This window comes from Astatotilapia calliptera, chromosome 10 (genome assembly GCF_900246225.1).
Source record: "Astatotilapia calliptera chromosome 10, fAstCal1.2, whole genome shotgun sequence".
Taxonomy (NCBI): Eukaryota; Metazoa; Chordata; class Actinopteri; order Cichliformes; family Cichlidae; genus Astatotilapia; species Astatotilapia calliptera.
In genome coordinates, this window is record NC_039311.1 from 14,943,918 (window position 1) to 14,963,301 (window position 19,384).

At 42.4% G+C, this 19,384-nt stretch overlaps 1 protein-coding gene across 1 annotated transcript; it reads right to left on the minus strand.

Annotated features, from left to right (window-relative positions):
- Positions 1-116: 116 nt before the first annotated feature.
- Positions 117-17,586, minus strand: LOC113030935 (BUD13 homolog). Its single transcript, XM_026182741.1, has 22 exons — positions 17,564-17,586; positions 17,161-17,195; positions 16,162-16,387; positions 15,370-15,576; positions 15,157-15,267; positions 14,823-14,922; positions 13,775-13,842; positions 13,605-13,675; positions 13,431-13,513; positions 13,234-13,345; positions 12,977-13,117; positions 12,662-12,762; positions 12,313-12,478; positions 9,942-10,026; positions 9,533-9,851; positions 8,901-9,484; positions 8,400-8,704; positions 8,199-8,307; positions 7,892-8,030; positions 7,626-7,789; positions 755-836; positions 117-522 (listed from the first exon to the last, which is right to left on the minus strand). The coding sequence occupies exons 3-22, from the start codon at positions 16,376-16,378 to the stop codon at positions 429-431; spliced, it is 3,258 nt and encodes a 1,085-aa protein (XP_026038526.1). The 5' UTR covers positions 16,379-16,387; positions 17,161-17,195; positions 17,564-17,586; the 3' UTR covers positions 117-428.
- Between the last annotated feature and the right edge of the window lie 1,798 nt (positions 17,587-19,384).

Here is a 19,384-nt window from a genome sequence, read left to right on the forward strand (position 1 = left end):
CGGTTATTTGAGTTACTGTTGCCTAATAAAATGGGTGGTAAGTGTATAAAATGATCTAAAAAGACTGAATGTCAAATGCTATCCAAGTTACAGGTGCCTGAACACTCTTGGGACAATGCATTACAAAAACATTCTTTAATAAAACACTGAAACCACAACAGCTTCTGCTCCACGGTGAATAACTTCTTACAAAAATTGTGAACATGCTTCACTTCATTTTTCTGTACAGTTCCATCTGATACACATGGTACAGTATCAAAAGGGTTTGGAAAGGTGAAACAAATTCTTCTATGTAGTTTATTTAAAAAAGAACTTTTGCTGCGTAGATGCATCTAGTCTTGTTGTTCTAACAGCATAACAATTATACATAAAGGTTGAGAAGGTGTGCTCTTTAGCTCTGCTCCAGATTCATCATTTTCTGAAAGCCTTTACATATCCTCCACACTCCATTTATAGGCCGCTTCCTGCACAGCCTTTTTATCTGCCATCCTCTGGTAGCGTTTCTGTTCAAAACCATTTGACCTGCAAGACACAAATAAAATAACCCTATTAATTATGATACGACAAGCTAAAAGGCCAAAGACAATCCATTCAATTAGGCGCAAATTTAATATAGACGTGGAAAAAAATGATCACAATTTCTTTACCATTAATGTGCAAAATGACAAACTGATGTGTGTATTAAAAACATTCAATATTAAACTACAGTTCTGTCCTCAACAGTTTTCCTCTGTCACCGATGCACAAACTCTACCTGTCAACTCCGTCCCAGCGGTACCCCGGTGGAATATTGAACCGGTTTGGAGGTGGAGCAGGGCCTTTATATCGAGGTTTCTCTACAAAAATCAAAACAAACATACAAATAAATAAAAATACAAACAGTAGCAAAAGCAAAACTGCTGCTATTTAAAAGCTTCTTACAAGGATTGACCTGGTGAAATAAAATAAAGTCATAAATAAAATAAAACATATGTAATGTTAAATATCTTGTGTTTTTGTGCCACGGTCCTTTTTACGCCTGCGCATTGCAGCCATAGGATCGCCTTCTCTTTCCTGTTCTCTCAACATGCGGTCAAGATCCTCAAGTGGCTTAAGGGCTTCGCGCAGCGCTTCCTTAAGTTTCTGGTGATGCATCTGGATCTGTGCCAACCTATACATACATTTTAACATAAACCATTGAACCACTTTTATAATTTTTTATGTGGATATAATCACATAAACTGTGATATTTGAAATGATCATGCACATTTACCCTTTTCCCCACTGAGCGTATTTCTCGTCTCTTGCCGCTTTTTCACCAGCTTTCTTTTTCTGTTCATTTCTCTCTGAATTCAGATCCCTCCTTTTGCCACTTTTGTCTCTGAAAATCGTCTGAGCCTTACGCGATTCATCTGGTCAAAGGGGATGAATGGGTAAGTATGTAGAAACTTCATTATTTAATTTTAGGACTAAATAAAATACGACAATATAGATGATAAGCTGAAATGAGATGCAAAGCTGTATGAAGCTCTTCAATCAATGGGTGTAAAAAAATCTTAAGAGAGAAAAGTTGATGAAACCTTCAAGTGGCTGATTGTGTTTTTCTCTGCGTCTGTTCTCCTTTTGCTCTTTCCTTAAAATGTCCACAGAAACCAGGCCTGCCTTTCCACCAGATAGCATCCTTTGGCCCTGGTTATAAAAAAAAAAAAGACAATTGAAAAATATAACATTTGAGTGAAATCAGATTTGACATTAATCTTTGTTCCAACACAGTCTGCTTACCTGTGACTGGCCTGGCCTACGAGGTGGTGACAAATCTCCATCCGAGTCCCTTCCACTCGGTGGCTGCCCCCTGGGTGGAGACTGGTCAGAGTCTGAGCCCCGTTTAGTTTTTGAGGGCCTCCTTGGGGGAGATTGGTCGGAGTCTGAGGCGTTTCCCTTCAGGGGCCTTTTCCTCGGGGGAGACGGATCCGAGTCTGAATCATGTCTATTCTGACCCTTCTTAGCCACCGCTGACCGATGAGGATCCGGTGAGCGTTTTTTACTTAACAAGGATGAGCTGAGCTTGCTTTTGTTGGAGGCTGAATCTGACAAAGACACAGTTAATTTGTTAATTTTCAATTTGTAATGCCTTTTGGACAAAAATTAAAGATTTATTATTAGATCAAGCTATGTCTTTAAAATAAATTTCAATTCAAAACTCATGTTAAATGGGTCTCTGCTTTTTACTTTTATTCATATGCCACACCAGATTCCACTTTACAATTTAAATGGATCACTGACCTTTACTTTGCATTTTTTCTGACTTTCCTGAACACTGTCTTGGTGGTGACAAGTCTGGGGAGTCATGGCGTCTTCTCCTGGGAGGAGAGACATCTGGAGAGTCGTGACGTCTTCTCTTGGGAGGAGAGACATCTGGAGAGTCATGACGTCTTCTCCTGGGAGGAGAGACATCAGGAGAGTCGTGACGTCTTCTCCTGGGAGGAGAGACATCTGGAGAGTTGTGATGTCTAGTCCTGGGAGGAGAGACATCTGGAGAGTCATGACGTCTTCTCCTGGGAGGAGAGACATCTGGAGAGTCGTGAGGTCTAGTCCTGTGAGGAGAGACATCAGGAGAGTCGTGACGTCTTCTCCTGGGAGGAGAGACATCTGGAGAGTCGTGAGGTCTAGTCCTGTGAGGAGAGACATCTGGAGAGTCATGACGTCTTCTCTTGGGAGGAGAGACAACTGGAGAGTCGTGACGTCTTCTCTTGGGAGGAGAGACATCTGGAGAGTCATGAGGTCTAGTCCTGGGAGGAGAGACATCTGGAGAGTCATGACGTCTTCTCCTGGGAGGAGAGACATCTGGAGAGTCGTGAGGTCTAGTCCTGGGAGGAGAGACATCTGGAGAGTCATGACGTCTTCTCCTGGGAGGAGAGACATCTGGAGAGTCGTGAGGTCTAGTCCTGGGAGGAGAGACATCAGGAGAGTCATGACGTCTTCTCCTGGGAGGAGAGACATCTGGAGAGTCGTGAGGTCTAGTCCTGGGAGGAGAGACATCTGGAGAGTCATGACGTCTTCTCCTGGGAGGAGAGACATCTGGAGAGTCGTGAGGTCTAGTCCTGGGAGGAGAGACATCAGGAGAGTCGTGACGTCTTGTCCTGTGAGGAGAGACATCCGGAGAGTACTTCCGACTTCTCTTTGGTGGAGAGATGTCTGGAGAGTCATGCCGGGTCTTTTTGACAGGAGAATCCTGTCCTCTTCTCTTTGAGTTAAATATCTTGTGTTTTTGTGCCACGGTCCTTTTTACGCCTGCGCATTGCAGCCATAGGATCGCCTTCTCTTTCCTGTTCTCTCAACATGCGGTCAAGATCCTCAAGTGGCTTAAGGGCTTCGCGCAGCGCTTCCTTAAGTTTCTGCTGATGCATCTGGATCTGTGCCAACCTATACATACATTTTAACATAAACCATTGAACCACTTTTATAATTTTTTATGTGGATATAATCACATAAACTGTGATATTTGAAATGATCATGCACATTTACCGTTTTCCCCACTGAGCGTATTTCTCGTCTCTTGCCGCTTTTTCACCAGCTTTCTTTTTCTGTTCATTTCTCTCTGAATTCAGATCCCTCCTTTTGCCACTTTTGTCTCTGAAAATCGTCTGAGCCTTACGCGATTCATCTGGTCAAAGGGGATGAATGGGTAAGTATGTAGAAACTTCATTATTTAATTTTAGGACTAAATAAAATACGACAATATAGATGATAAGCTGAAATGAGATGCAAAGCTGTATGAAGCTCTTCAATCAATGGGTGTAAAAAAATCTTAAGAGAGAAAAGTTGATGAAACCTTCAAGTGGCTGATTGTGTTTTTCTCTGCGTCTGTTCTCCTTTTGCTCTTTCCTTAAAATGTCCACAGAAACCAGGCCTGCCTTTCCACCAGATAGCATCCTTTGGCCCTGGTTATAAAAAAAAAAAAGACAATTGAAAAATATAACATTTGAGTGAAATCGGATTTGACATTAATCTTTGTTCCAACACAGTCTGCTTACCTGTGACTGGCCTGGCCTACGAGGTGGTGACAAATCTCCATCCGAGTCCCTTCCACTCGGTGGCTGCCCCCTGGGTGGAGACTGGTCAGAGTCTGAGCCCCGTTTAGTTTTTGAGGGCCTCCTTGGGGGAGATTGGTCGGAGTCTGAGGCGTTTCCCTTCAGGGGCCTTTTCCTCGGGGGAGACGGATCCGAGTCTGAATCATGTCTATTCTGACCCTTCTTAGCCACCGCTGACCGATGAGGATCCGGTGAGCGTTTTTTACTTAACAAGGATGAGCTGAGCTTGCTTTTGTTGGAGGCTGAATCTGACAAAGACACAGTTAATTTGTTAATTTTCATTTTGTAATGCCTTTTGAACAAAAATTAAAGATTTATTATTAGATCAAGCTATGTCTTTAAAATAAATTTCAATTCAAAACTCATGTTAAATGGGTCTCTGCTTTTTACTTTTATTCATATGCCACACCAGATTCCACTTTACAATTTAAATGGATCACTGACCTTTACTTTGCATTTTTTCTGACTTTCCTGAACACTGTCTTGGTGGTGACAAGTCTGGGGAGTCATGGCGTCTTCTCCTGGGAGGAGAGACATCTGGAGAGTCGTGACGTCTTCTCTTGGGAGGAGAGACATCTGGAGAGTCATGACGTCTTCTCCTGGGAGGAGAGACATCAGGAGAGTCGTGACGTCTTCTCTTGGGAGGAGAGACATCTGGAGAGTTGTGATGTCTAGTCCTGGGAGGAGAGACATCTGGAGAGTCATGACGTCTTCTCCTGGGAGGAGAGACATCTGGAGAGTCGTGAGGTCTAGTCCTGTGAGGAGAGACATCAGGAGAGTCGTGACGTCTTCTCCTGGGAGGAGAGACATCTGGAGAGTCGTGAGGTCTAGTCCTGTGAGGAGAGACATCTGGAGAGTCGTGAGGTCTAGTCCTGGGAGGAGAGACATCTGGAGAGTCATGACGTCTTCTCCTGGGAGGAGAGACATCTGGAGAGTCGTGAGGTCTAGTCCTGGGAGGAGAGACATCTGGAGAGTCATGACGTCTTCTCCTGGGAGGAGAGACATCTGGAGAGTCGTGAGGTCTAGTCCTGGGAGGAGAGACATCAGGAGAGTCATGACGTCTTCTCCTGGGAGGAGAGACATCTGGAGAGTCGTGAGGTCTAGTCCTGGGAGGAGAGACATCTGGAGAGTCATGACGTCTTCTCCTGGGAGGAGAGACATCTGGAGAGTCGTGAGGTCTTCTCCTGGGAGGAGAGACATCAGGAGAGTCGTGACGTCTTGTCCTGTGAGGAGAGACATCCGGAGAGTACTTCCGACTTCTCTTTGGTGGAGAGATGTCTGGAGAGTCATGCCGGGTCTTTTTGACAGGAGAATCCTGTCCTCTTCTCTTTGAGTTAAATATCTTGTGTTTTTGTGCCACGGTCCTTTTTACGCCTGCGCATTGCAGCCATAGGATCGCCTTCTCTTTCCTGTTCTCTCAACATGCGGTCAAGATCCTCAAGTGGCTTAAGGGCTTCGCGCAGCGCTTCCTTAAGTTTCTGCTGATGCATCTGGATCTGTGCCAACCTATACATACATTTTAACATAAACCATTGAACCACTTTTATAATTTTTTATGTGGATATAATCACATAAACTGTGATATTTGAAATGATCATGCACATTTACCCTTTTCCCCACTGAGCGTATTTCTCGTCTCTTGCCGCTTTTTCACCAGCTTTCTTTTTCTGTTCATTTCTCTCTGAATCCAGATCCCTCCTTTTGCCACTTTTGTCTCTGAAAATCGTCTGAGCCTTACGCGATTCATCTGGTCAAAGGGGATGAATGGGTAAGTATGTAGAAACTTCATTATTTAATTTTAGGACTAAATAAAATACGACAATATAGATGATAAGCTGAAATGAGATGCAAAGCTGTATGAAGCTCTTCAATCAATGGGTGTAAAAAAATCTTAAGAGAGAAAAGTTGATGAAACCTTCAAGTGGCTGATTGTGTTTTTCTCTGCGTCTGTTCTCCTTTTGCTCTTTCCTTAAAATGTCCACAGAAACCAGGCCTGCCTTTCCACCAGATAGCATCCTTTGGCCCTGGTTATAAAAAAAAAAAAGACAATTGAAAAATATAACATTTGAGTGAAATCAGATTTGACATTAATCTTTGTTCCAACACAGTCTGCTTACCTGTGACTGGCCTGGCCTACGAGGTGGTGACAAATCTCCATCCGAGTCCCTTCCACTCGGTGGCTGCCCCCTGGGTGGAGACTGGTCAGAGTCTGAGCCCCGTTTAGTTTTTGAGGGCCTCCTTGGGGGAGATTGGTCGGAGTCTGAGGCGTTTCCCTTCAGGGGCCTTTTCCTCGGGGGAGACGGATCCGAGTCTGAATCATGTCTATTCTGACCCTTCTTAGCCACCGCTGACCGATGAGGATCCGGTGAGCGTTTTTTACTTAACAAGGATGAGCTGAGCTTGCTTTTGTTGGAGGCTGAATCTGACAAAGACACAGTTAATTTGTTAATTTTCATTTTGTAATGCCTTTTGGACAAAAATTAAAGATTTAGTATTAGATCAAGCTATGTCTTTAAAATAAATTTCAATTCAAAACTCATGTTAAATGGGTCTCTGCTTTTTACTTTTATTCATATGCCACACCAGATTCCACTTTACAATTTAAATGGATCACTCACCTTTACTTTGCATTTTTTCTGACTTTCCTGAACACTGTCTTGGTGGTGACAAGCCTGGGGAGTCATGGCGTCTTCTCCTGGGAGGAGAGACATCTGGAGAGTCATGACGTCTTCTCCTGGGAGGAGAGACATCAGGAGAGTCGTGACGTCTTCTCTTGGGAGGAGAGACATCTGGAGAGTTGTGATGTCTTCTCCTGGGAGGAGAGACATCTGGAGAGTCATGACGTCTTCTCCTGGGAGGAGAGACATCTGGAGAGTCGTGAGGTCTAGTCCTGTGAGGAGAGACATCAGGAGAGTCGTGACGTCTTCTCCTGGGAGGAGAGACATCTGGAGAGTCGTGAGGTCTAGTCCTGTGAGGAGAGACATCTGGAGAGTCATGACGTCTTCTCTTGGGAGGAGAGACAACAGGAGAGTCGTGACGTCTTCTCTTGGGAGGAGAGACATCTGGAGAGTCATGAGGTCTAGTCCTGGGAGGAGAGACATCTGGAGAGTCATGACGTCTTCTCCTGGGAGGAGAGACATCTGGAGAGTCGTGAGGTCTAGTCCTGGGAGGAGAGACATCTGGAGAGTCATGACGTCTTCTCCTGGGAGGAGAGACATCTGGAGAGTCGTGAGGTCTAGTCCTGGGAGGAGAGACATCTGGAGAGTCATGACGTCTTCTCCTGGGAGGAGAGACATCTGGAGAGTCATGAGGTCTAGTCCTGGGAGGAGAGACATCTGGAGAGTCATGACGTCTTCTCCTGGGAGGAGAGACATCTGGAGAGTCGTGAGGTCTAGTCCTGGGAGGAGAGACATCAGGAGAGTCGTGACGTCTTGTCCTGTGAGGAGAGACATCCGGAGAGTACTTCCGACTTCTCTTTGGTGGAGAGATGTCTGGAGAGTCATGCCGGGTCTTTTTGACAGGAGAATCCTGTCCTCTTCTCTTTGAGTTAAATATCTTGTGTTTTTGTGCCACGGTCCTTTTTACGCCTGCGCATTGCAGCCATAGGATCGCCTTCTCTTTCCTGTTCTCTCAACATGCGGTCAAGATCCCCAAGTGGCTTAAGGGCTTCGCGCAGCGCTTCCTTAAGTTTCTGGTGATGCATCTGGATCTGTGCCAACCTATACATACATTTTAACATAAACCATTGAACCACTTTTATAATTTTTTATGTGGATATAATCACATAAACTGTGATATTTGAAATGATCATGCACATTTACCGTTTTCCCCACTGAGCGTATTTCTCGTCTGTTGCCGCTTTTTCACCAGCTTTCTTTTTCTGTTCATTTCTCTCTGAATCCAGATCCCTCCTTTTGCCACTTTTGTCTCTGAAAATCGTCTGAGCCTTACGCGATTCATCTGGTCAAAGGGGATGAATGGGTAAGTATGTAGAAACTTCATTATTTAATTTTAGGACTAAATAAAATACGACAATATAGATGATAAGCTGAAATGAGATGCAAAGCTGTATGAAGCTCTTCAATCAATGGGTGTAAAAAAATCTTAAGAGAGAAAAGTTGATGAAACCTTCAAGTGGCTGATTGTGTTTTTCTCTGCGTCTGTTCTCCTTTTGCTCTTTCCTTAAAATGTCCACAGAAACCAGGCCTGCCTTTCCACCAGATAGCATCCTTTGGCCCTGGTTATAAAAAAAAAAAGACAATTGAAAAATATAACATTTGAGTGAAATCAGATTTGACATTAATCTTTGTTCCAACACAGTCTGCTTACCTGTGACTGGCCTGGCCTACGAGGTGGTGACAAATCTCCATCCGAGTCCCTTCCACTCGGTGGCTGCCCCCTGGGTGGAGACTGGTCAGAGTCTGAGCCCCGTTTAGTTTTTGAGGGCCTCCTTGGGGGAGATTGGTCGGAGTCTGAGGCGTTTCCCTTCAGGGGCCTTTTCCTCGGGGGAGACGGATCCGAGTCTGAATCATGTCTATTCTGACCCTTCTTAGCCACCGCTGACCGATGAGGATCCGGTGAGCGTTTTTTACTTAACAAGGATGAGCTGAGCTTGCTTTTGTTGGAGGCTGAATCTGACAAAGACACAGTTAATTTGTTAATTTTCATTTTGTAATGCCTTTTGGACAAAAATTAATGATTTATTATTAGATCAAGCTATGTCTTTAAAATAAATTTCAATTCAAAACTCATGTTAAATGGGTCTCTGCTTTTTACTTTTATTCATATGCCACACCAGATTCCACTTTACAATTTAAATGGATCACTGACCTTTACTTTGCATTTTTTCTGACTTTCCTGAACACTGTCTTGGTGGTGACAAGCCTGGGGAGTCATGGCGTCTTCTCCTGGGAGGAGAGACATCTGGAGAGTCGTGACGTCTTCTCTTGGGAGGAGAGACATCTGGAGAGTTGTGATGTCTAGTCCTGGGAGGAGAGACATCTGGAGAGTCATGACGTCTTCTCTTGGGAGGAGAGACATCTGGAGAGTTGTGATGTCTAGTCCTGGGAGGAGAGACATCTGGAGAGTCATGACGTCTTCTCCTGGGAGGAGAGACATCTGGAGAGTCGTGAGGTCTAGTCCTGTGAGGAGAGACATCAGGAGAGTCGTGACGTCTTCTCCTGGGAGGAGAGACATCTGGAGAGTCGTGAGGTCTAGTCCTGTGAGGAGAGACATCTGGAGAGTCATGACGTCTTCTCTTGGGAGGAGAGACAACAGGAGAGTCGTGACGTCTTCTCTTGGGAGGAGAGACATCTGGAGAGTCGTGAGGTCTAGTCCTGGGAGGAGAGACATCTGGAGAGTCGTGAGGTCTAGTCCTGGGAGGAGAGACATCTGGAGAGTCATGAGGTCTAGTCCTGGGAGGAGAGACATCTGGAGAGTCATGACGTCTTCTCCTGGGAGGAGAGACATCTGGAGAGTCGTGAGGTCTAGTCCTGGGAGGAGAGACATCTGGAGAGTCATGACGTCTTCTCCTGGGAGGAGAGACATCAGGAGAGTCGTGACGTCTTGTCCTGTGAGGAGAGACATCCGGAGAGTACTTCCGACTTCTCTTTGGTGGAGAGATGTCTGGAGAGTCATGCCGGGTCTTTTTGACAGGAGAATCCTGTCCTCTTCTCTTTGAAGACAACTCGGGTGAGTCATGTAGACCTCTGCTTAATGAGCCAGCCTCTGTATTTTGATGTTCTTTTCCATTTCCTTCCTCTGTGTCATCATTTTGATCCACTTTTAGGAGAGGAAGTAAAACTATAGTAAACAACAGTCTTAACTTAATATTGCACAAATCCCCCCCTACTTCTGTGACTTCTTATTTACCTCCAATTGCTTTCCATCTGTTGCTGGTCCTAAAAACTTCCATCTGTTTCACTTCCTCAGGTCGATCATCAATCACCTCAGCAATCTGAACAGTTAACAAGAGATTAAGTTTTAAAACAGAACTTGTTGACATAACAAAATTACCCAAACTACAAGCATACCCATTTAATACAATAGATTAGATTTCAGCATTAAGTAAATGGCCTGTATTTGTATAGCGCTTTACTTAGTCCCTAAGGACCCCAAAGCACTTTACACGTTCAGTCATCCACCCATTCACACACACTGGTGATGGCAAGCTAAATTGTAGCCACAGCCGCCCTGAGGCGCACTGACAGAGGCGAGGCTGCCGGTGTTCCAGATCTACTGGCGTTTAGATCAACTGGCGTTAGTCGAACAGATGTGTGGCAGACTTCCGTTTCAGGAGCTGCTACCTACAGACTAGCAAAAAAACGCCAAATGTGTCATCTGTGACACTTGTGAGGTTATCTCAAACACACTCCGTCAGTCTTGATGCTGTTGAACAACAAAATGTTTAAAAATGTGGCGAGTTTACCTAGGGTTATCCTCATGCGCGACGCGATCGCGAAAACAGCAAACAATTAACACCATGCCGATGTTGTTCACAGGACAACAAGAGTAAACGATCGGGAGACTCTTGTTGTCGTTATCGTTCCCCTCACACGGTTTGTTTCTCCGAATTCAGCGTTTTTGCTTCACAACTAAAGCGAGCAGTTTACTTTGTGTGCACTAACATGGACTCGAGTCAACCAGTGCCACCACTGGCCAAGTGCCACAGCCTACAGCCAGATCAACTTGTGACACACATCTGCAGCACGTCTGAATTCGTTTCATGCACAAACATTTTAGAGTTGGTTGTTATATACAGTCTGTATAAGTGTGGTTAATCTAATAAACATTTGTAAGGAGATGGCAGTTACTGTGAATGTACAGCAGTTACACAGTGATTAGTAATAAACAGTCAGACAATGACCCTGACTTTCTCATTCAGTCTTGTAGATTGAATGCACCTTCTGTGGAAAGTGGTACCACACAGTGTGTGTGGACTTCCCCTGTGCAGAAGGCGACTACAAATGTTGTGCATGTTAAATAAACAGAAAAAAGTGATCCCTGTTGTCTTTGCTTACTGATTGTTTTCAGTGTTGACAAGCCACATTGCTGCCATTGCATCTTTCAACATGTTTGTGGGTAGATTTGGATGTACCAGGGGTAAGTGCAGCCACTCAGCCTCTACTCAATGTCATCATAGCAAGTTAATCTAGTAGTGGGCTATGGTATTTGGCCACAGGTGGCAGCAGTGGACTGACCTCCATTTGAAACTGCTCCAGCTGCTGTGTGATAGTGGATCTGCTACAAATTGAAGATCATATGGAAGTTTTGGAAATTAACCCTTGTATTATGTTGAAAAACAAAAAAGTGACATTGATTTTGTTGCGGGTCATTTTGACCCATACTGTGTAAATCCACTCAGAATTGTCAAGAAACTGCAATAAAACAATAGCACCTTTATTTTCCATCAGATAAACATGTAGAACACAGACATACAACAGTGACTTTCCATAACTATTTTAGGAACAATTTGGTTTTTCGTTCTTACAAACACGTATTTTGAACTTGCCCAACGTTCTCAGTTTTTCAATGCTCAACATTTTCGATTTTGTCCACATGATGGACAGAATGTAACTGTGTGCTTTCTGCAGATGTACTTCTTGTATTTCTCACAAAAAGTGCTTGTTTTCAAACAGGAATCTTCCTAACTAAGATTTAAAACAAAAGATTTCTACGTCTCCTCCAGTCTCACAAACAGAACCAATCGACACACCTGAGTCACTGACTTTCTTATATCCACTCACTCTCACTGGCTCTGTTTATTACTAATCACTGTGTAACTGCTGTAAATTCACAGTAACTGCCATCTCCTTACAAATCTTCATTGGATTAACCACACTTATACAGACTGCATATAACTACCAACTCTCCAGCCATGTTGATGGATTGCCTATATTGGCTGGAAATATTAATTTCCAGAGAAAGGACACAGACAGATGATGCTTACAGGATGTGATGTGACAACACTAATGAAATATTGACGTGTCATATTTGTCCAAGGCGTATTTCATTGTTATGGAAAAAGAGAATATTAAAATCATGATGACCAATTGGAGCAGTGATTTCTATGACTTTGTGTATATAATTTGGAATTTTGTACAAATGTAGGCCAATAAGGAATATATGATATCATTTCATTCTTTTCAAACAGACACAATTGAAAGGTACAAATGTATTTTGCATGAAACACTGGGTTTAACAAAAACAACAACATTATCAGTACCCTCAGGTGAGGAAGTACCTTGTTCATGTGTGGTGGCAGCTGGGGACCTATGAAGCCAACACTGTTGTGAGGCATGGTGGCGATGGTGCCTGGGCTCACCACCGGCTGGGGAGATGCCTGACCAGATATGCCAGCGTTATGGTTCAAGTGGCTGTAGTCCCCAGTTTTTCCCACATCTGTGCACCTGATGACATGGAAAAAAGAATATTAACCATGACAAAGCATCAACATTATAACATTAGGTTATAATAATACATTTTCTACAAGAAAAGTGAGAATAAACATGTCTACATTATTAAATAATGATGGGAAAAGTTCTACTGAAGGAATAAGCCTAGAATGTTTAAAAATACCGATGTTTACTCACTTGATGTAGAAGAGGACATAGGCCTGCTGGTTGAGAACAGTGCTAATGTCACTGACTGACACGGACGAGTCATTCATCTGAAACCACTGCTCATTGCTGGCCTGTGAGACAGAATGAGAGAGATGTGACACAGCAGATTCAGTTTCTGAATTGAATTTGAGCTAAAAAGAAGAATCTTATGGTTATATAGGGGTCTTTTTTTTCTTTCTTTCAATGCATACAAAGTAGTTTTCTGCTGAAATGTGTTGTTTATGGTGTTTGTTTGTTTGTACTACGCAACAGCAGCATTCAAACAGATTCGGGCACAGCCAGTACCTTAATATAGCAGAAATAGTGTCCAGTATGACAACTCAATCCAGAGTGAACCAGCACAGCATACAGCCTGTAGAGCTGGGGCTCCCCGTGGGACTGCGACATGAAGGGCCGCAGATCCAGATGCTCCAAATACTTCACATCCTGATGACCACCAAACAAAAAAATTCAAACATTACATGCAAATATCCTGTTTTATAATAAAACAAAGCATCTGTCATGTATCTTTATGACTTAAGCAGACACTATTGGCCATTTGCCTTTGTGATTTTGCCTCCACTGAAGTCTGCAAAGCGTTTGAGTGAGATGGTGAGCACATTGGCGCTGCGATGGATTGTAAATCTTTTTGAGGCCGTTACCATTTTGTTGCACCTGAAGGAAACAAACATTCAGCTTGTTGACAAAAATCACACCTAAACACTAAAACTCATCATGGTTTGGCATCTCTTTGACTTACTTGGTGCATTTATAAGCATTTTCACCACCCAGCTGTTCTGGCTTGACAAACTGCTCCAGAGCTTTGGAGACATTTGGAGCAGTCTATATGAACAGAGAGAGAGAGGAAAAACCTCACACTCCATAATGCAGAGAATACATAGTAGCAACGTCACTTTGAATGTTGTCCAATTACCTTAATTTCCAGAGTGACATCCAGAAAAGGGTCAAATGTATCTGAGACAGCTTTGCAGTTTAAACATTTAACTGAAACAGAAATCAGTGCTATGAGTATCACACAAGCTGTAAGACATAAAAAGACAAATAAAAGAAAAATAAATCAAACCTTAAAAAACAGTGACTTACCTCTGGATCTTAGGTACCCGCCAAACACTTGATGGATGAAAGAGGTTGCCTGCGTTTGCCTGTCCAATCTATAATAAAAAGATAAAGCACAAAAGTTAACTAATAAGGACAGTGCAACAATTAACTGACTGACCATTTATTTTTTAGCATTTTGGAACCAGACAATCACTTTACAGTATTCAAGTAGCAGAAAAGACAATAGGAGGAATTGGAGCACGATTAATTACTTAAGAGGCCATCTGCTGCTACACGGGAAGAATTGATTTGATGAGAATTGACACTTTAGGTTCTTAAAAAAATAAATGAATTAATAAATTATTTTTAGGAGTCTAACAAGAAGCACAACACTCAGCCCAGTGCATCTGTTAAACGTGTAGTTTTGGTTAAATGTGCACATAGACTTCGAAGCTCTATAGTAACACATAGAAAAACCTGGATTTTCTGAATTTTGCTGCTGCAATAATAGCACTAATGCCATTAGGGTGAATAAGAGATGACCTGAGGGGTTGAGTGCTCCTGCTCACACTGCTTACCCTGTTGCCTCAGAAGAAATCTATACTAGACACTAAGTCTGGCAGCTCTCTGCCATAATCCCAGACACCTGTTTTACTACACGTTTAAGCCGCTTCTGATCTTTTCAAGCCCTGTTACCAAAACAAGCTACCACACCCAGTGTAAGAATACTTTCTGTGTTGGAGCAGTCAAGTTCATTAAAAAACTTGATATAATAATGAGGTATTATATCAAGTGGCTTGCCTAGTATGTAAACTGAGGTGTCAGTCCGGCAAGAGACTGAGGAATCTGCATTTCTGAAAAATACTCTCAGCAATTGAAGCATTAATAGTTAAAAGGAACTAGTATAAACTGCACTTCCTGAAAAACAGGATAAAGGATTTATTTCATATTCTCCTACTGTCACGGTGTTACCTCTACGTAGCTAATTATGGATCTTACTACATAATAAAGTGCAAACACTGTCAAGCCCAAGTAAAAATATTTTTGTGTGTTTAACTTGTTTAGAATGCATGCAATGTAAAATGACACTCACTTGGTTCCAGGTAAGCAGGACCTTTGCATAGCATCCACTGTGCACCGCAGGAATTCATGAGCATCTTCCTGGCTTCCATAGCGGAAGTGGTTTGCAATCCCTGTGTGAGGGGACCGAGGAAAAACAGAACCAAAAAACAAAGCAGGAGGTGAATTATTGTAAAGGATACCACAGTTAAATGCAAGTTTACACTTATTTAAAAACAGAATTCAAAATCCCTCCAGATTATTTCCCTCCAAAATTACAAAAGGTAAACAGTCACACAGCGCCTCCTATCATTAAAATATAGGTAAACACTTTGCACAGAGCACAGCAACAACAGTCATCCACTTACACCCAAGCTCATTGAGTACACCAATGGGCTTAATGACATTCCCAGAGTTGGTAAAAACCTGAATGATGTGGTTTTGCATGGTACACATCATACAGAACCCTGGCTCATGACCTGCAGCAGAGACAGAGACAAAATACTGAGTGAGTAAGGAGTGATACAATGTGAGAATCAGCGCAGGACTGCGTAACACCACTGTTGGTGAAATAAACTTACATGTTTTGGAGTGCTCCCGCGTCAGCATGTAGTTTGCTAAAGGAGGGGTGTAGCTGAGACACTGCAGGGCTGAGTTGAGGAAGCAGGTGTTCCCCATGTTCTGGAGGCCTGCACCAATGAGGTGAACCTGGGCCCAATTTAGGCTGAGCCGATCTGGTGAGAACAGCACCTTCTGGGGCAAGTCAATTCCATCGCCACTGCTGATCACTGACACACAGAGCCACAATTATTACTAAAAATCTGTTTCAATACATTTTAAAAAGGAGATAATTTAATGCCACCTTACTTATACAACCACACACTGGCACATGGCAAAGTCATGTCAGGACATCACAGTAATAGCTACAACTATTAACAGTTATATAATGTGATTCTGGCCACTGTGAAAAACTCCTAAACAGCCTCAGGAAGAAAGATAGGACAATTTGCCTTCTCCTTTGTTTCTGCTAAACAAGTTGGGCTGCCGGTCTTTATATAAAAACAGCAATTGCATCACGAGCTGAAGTGACTGATCATGCAAAGCTGGATGCATTACATAACTGGATGAATGAACGGAGAAGGGAAGCAGCAACACAACACCCACAAAAGCAGTTGTCAAACTTGTGTGAAAGCAGAAGCAAAAAGATTAGCTGTACGTTACTAAAACCAATTCTGACAAATATGGGTAAATAATGGCTAAAAAGTGTGGTTCCATATTTGCTAAAACTGGTTGGAAAACTATTCTGTCTGACAATAAAAATCTTCAAACAGCTTAAAAAGACATTTTGAAAAAAAGCCAGGCTTTGCTCTGACCTTGGTCCTTGGGCTGGTCCTCAGAGGAGGGTGTACTCTGAGGACCAGCCCCTTGGTCCTTGGGCTGGTCCTCAGAGGAGGGTGTACTCTGAGGACCAGCCCCTTGGTCCTTGGGCTGGTCCTCAGAGGAGGGTGTACTGTTGTACACAGCAGCTCCAGGTCCGAGTCCGGCTGACTCGTGGTCAGACTTTTCTGAAGATCTGTCAACTATGGTCATTGTTCATAGCTGCATTAGGAACATAGACACATACGTTTATGAACTGAAAACAAAACAAAACAAAAAAAACAACAACAACTCATTGTTATTTTGGAAAAAGGGAAAGGGAAAGAAAACTTAAATACTACATCAATCCTACACTGGTTAGGTAGCAGTACAGTGAGTTTGGACAACAACAACTAAATACAAAAGCCACATTAACAGATTATACCCAATTTCGCTGTGCAAAAAACTGCACAATGACAATAAAAAGCTCTAAGTCTCTTATAGCTTATAGTTAAATAACGCTATATTAAACACTGCCCTCATACCATCGCCTAAACTTTCAGCAAACAAGTATCAGAAATTGTGTTAGATTGGATGATTTGTTTACATTCAAAAACAGACTAGCATAAGTGAGAGCCAAATATTAGTTTTTGACCGTTTGTTTTTATTTGAATCATCTTGTCAGATTCCTTTTAAATAACAAACACCAGTAGACAAGAGTAACTTTCGACATCTAATTTAACTCTGTCCAACTAACAAACTTAAAATATCGACAAAAATTAGTGTTTAGAAAACTCAAGAGGGGAAATGCCAGATAACCCACTCGACCGAGGAAATTTCCAAGTCGGAAGCACGTTTACAACAGAAGCAGCTGTTCCCTCCCACCTGCTCTTACAGAGTGGCTCACATTGGCTAAATGACGGCTGCTAGGCCTTTAACACGCAGCGTCGCAAAACCTCAAGAAAACACACAAAAAACCCTGATCATATCAGACGGAGAGCAAGTTGAGAGCTTACCAGTCTTGTCCAAATCCGAGATGGAATGACGCGCACTTAAAGAAGATGCAAAAACCATGGAAACCACATAAACATATTTGTACATTAACATAAAGCTGTTGTACACACACACACACATATGAAGAGAGAGAGAGAGTATGCATAGTATGCAAACGGCTACCAAACAGCCATCATAATTCGTCATACAATGAGAACAGAACAAATCAACAATTGACAATGACTAATTAATATTAAAATCTGTAATATAATGTATTGTTTGGAGTTTAGTCCGTTACTGTTACTATTTTTACCATTTCTTCTTGGAGCAACTGTAATCCACATAATTTCCTTAGGGATTAATAAAGTATTTTGATTCTGATTGTTTCAGGATGACCTGCCATTATCCAATGACACATCTGCTTACCTGTATCTTTTGCTCGTTTCTCCTCCTCTTCTTTTCTCTTTTTTCTAAACTGAGGACCTGATGGCTTTGAACTTTTCTTGTCCATCTTCCATTGGTTTTAATTTTGCACTGCAGTATGAACACCCATCCCTCAACCCAAGGATCACCACAACATGATCTAACACACCTTTCACAGATTCACTTTGTCTAGGGTGCATTTCTGAGATTTCACACAACCCAGGATTCAAATCATGAATACATAATGGGCTTGGATTTACATCATTATGAATGAAATGCGCTCTATTTGGAAGCAGCCGCCCCCTCCTCCCCTTTCGGTTGTGTGTGAGACTTTAAATCATCAAACTGTAAATTTTAAATTGTTATTGATCCCTTTATCCCTAGTCCTAAAGTGTATATTTATTTTCTTACTCTTCTTATATATATTGTTTGTTTACTTGCACTGATGTAACTGGAGCTTAGTCGTCTCCTTGTTCAGTCTGACGTCACTAGCCGTGTCTGGACCTAAACTCTGCTGCAGGTCCATATATCAAACGTTAACTATGGCATTACTAAGCGTTGAAAAACTGTCTAAAGTCTTTCATCTTTAATAAAATGATCAGCGTTCTGCTCTACCAGGTGTAACAATTGAGTTTAACATCCAGGCATCCATGAAAACGGAATTTATGACATTTAACGGAGTTAGAAGTTAGCAGGGAGTTAGCTCGCTAGCTTCTATCTAAATACAATATAGCATGTCCTGACTGCCGGGTTTTGGAAACAAATGAAAACGTACAGCTCTGCTATCACTTCCAACATAAATGAAGACAGAAAGCTAAACAGCAGTGACGTTTGTAGGGTTACTGAAGTTGGGCTAGCTGGTATATAATGATGTGCTATGTGACCGCTAGCAACACAGCTATGTTAGCATAATATAAACAAGCTAACTTTTTTCCCACTCGATAAAAGTTAACGTGAGTGTTCTCGGTGGTCAGGAACAAATGTAATCGCATGGCAGGATGCTGTAAAAGGACCAAACTTCAGCCAGGAGAACAACTGAGATAATCCATCCACAATACGAGGTTAGTCATTCATATACTGCTGCATGGGCTGAGCTGCAGTTACATTCTAAGGTTTTAAAAACTGAGCTTAAATAAATGATTAGCGGTAATAAAAGCCGAGGGAGGTCAACAGTGATCACTGACTGTTTTAGGAGCTTTTTGAGATTAAATAGAAGAAAATGCAAAACATTAAACATGTTAACAACACAAAAGCCATATTAAACGCAGACTACTTTAGGCCCGGAAGTAGGATTTGTCACGTCATCACTTAACCATCGGATAGCATGTGAAATAGATGACACTTTCAACAGTTATGTCCAGATTAAGGGGGACTACAGAAGTGTGTATACTAAAAAAAAAGAGAGAGAAAGAAATTTAAATAAATACAGCATATTTGTGCTTCACAGTCAATTCAATTTTATTGATATACCGCCAGATCACAAGAACAACCTCCTCAAGGTGCTTTATACTGTAAGGTAAGAACCCTACAATAACACATAGAAAACCCCAACAATTAGCACTTGGCGACAGTGGGAAGGAAAAGCTCTCCTTTTACAGGAAGAAACCTCCAGCAGAACCAAGTTCACGGAGGGGCAGCCACTTGAACTGACCCTGTGTGTGTGTGTGAATGACTGGAGGGAGACAGGACAAAGACAGGCTGTGGGAGAGAGACAGAAAGTATTAATATTTAATGATGCAGAGTAGTGTACAAATACAAGGAGAGCGAAAAAAGATGAGTGAAGAAGAAACACTCTGTGTATCATGGAAAGCCCCCAGAACCATA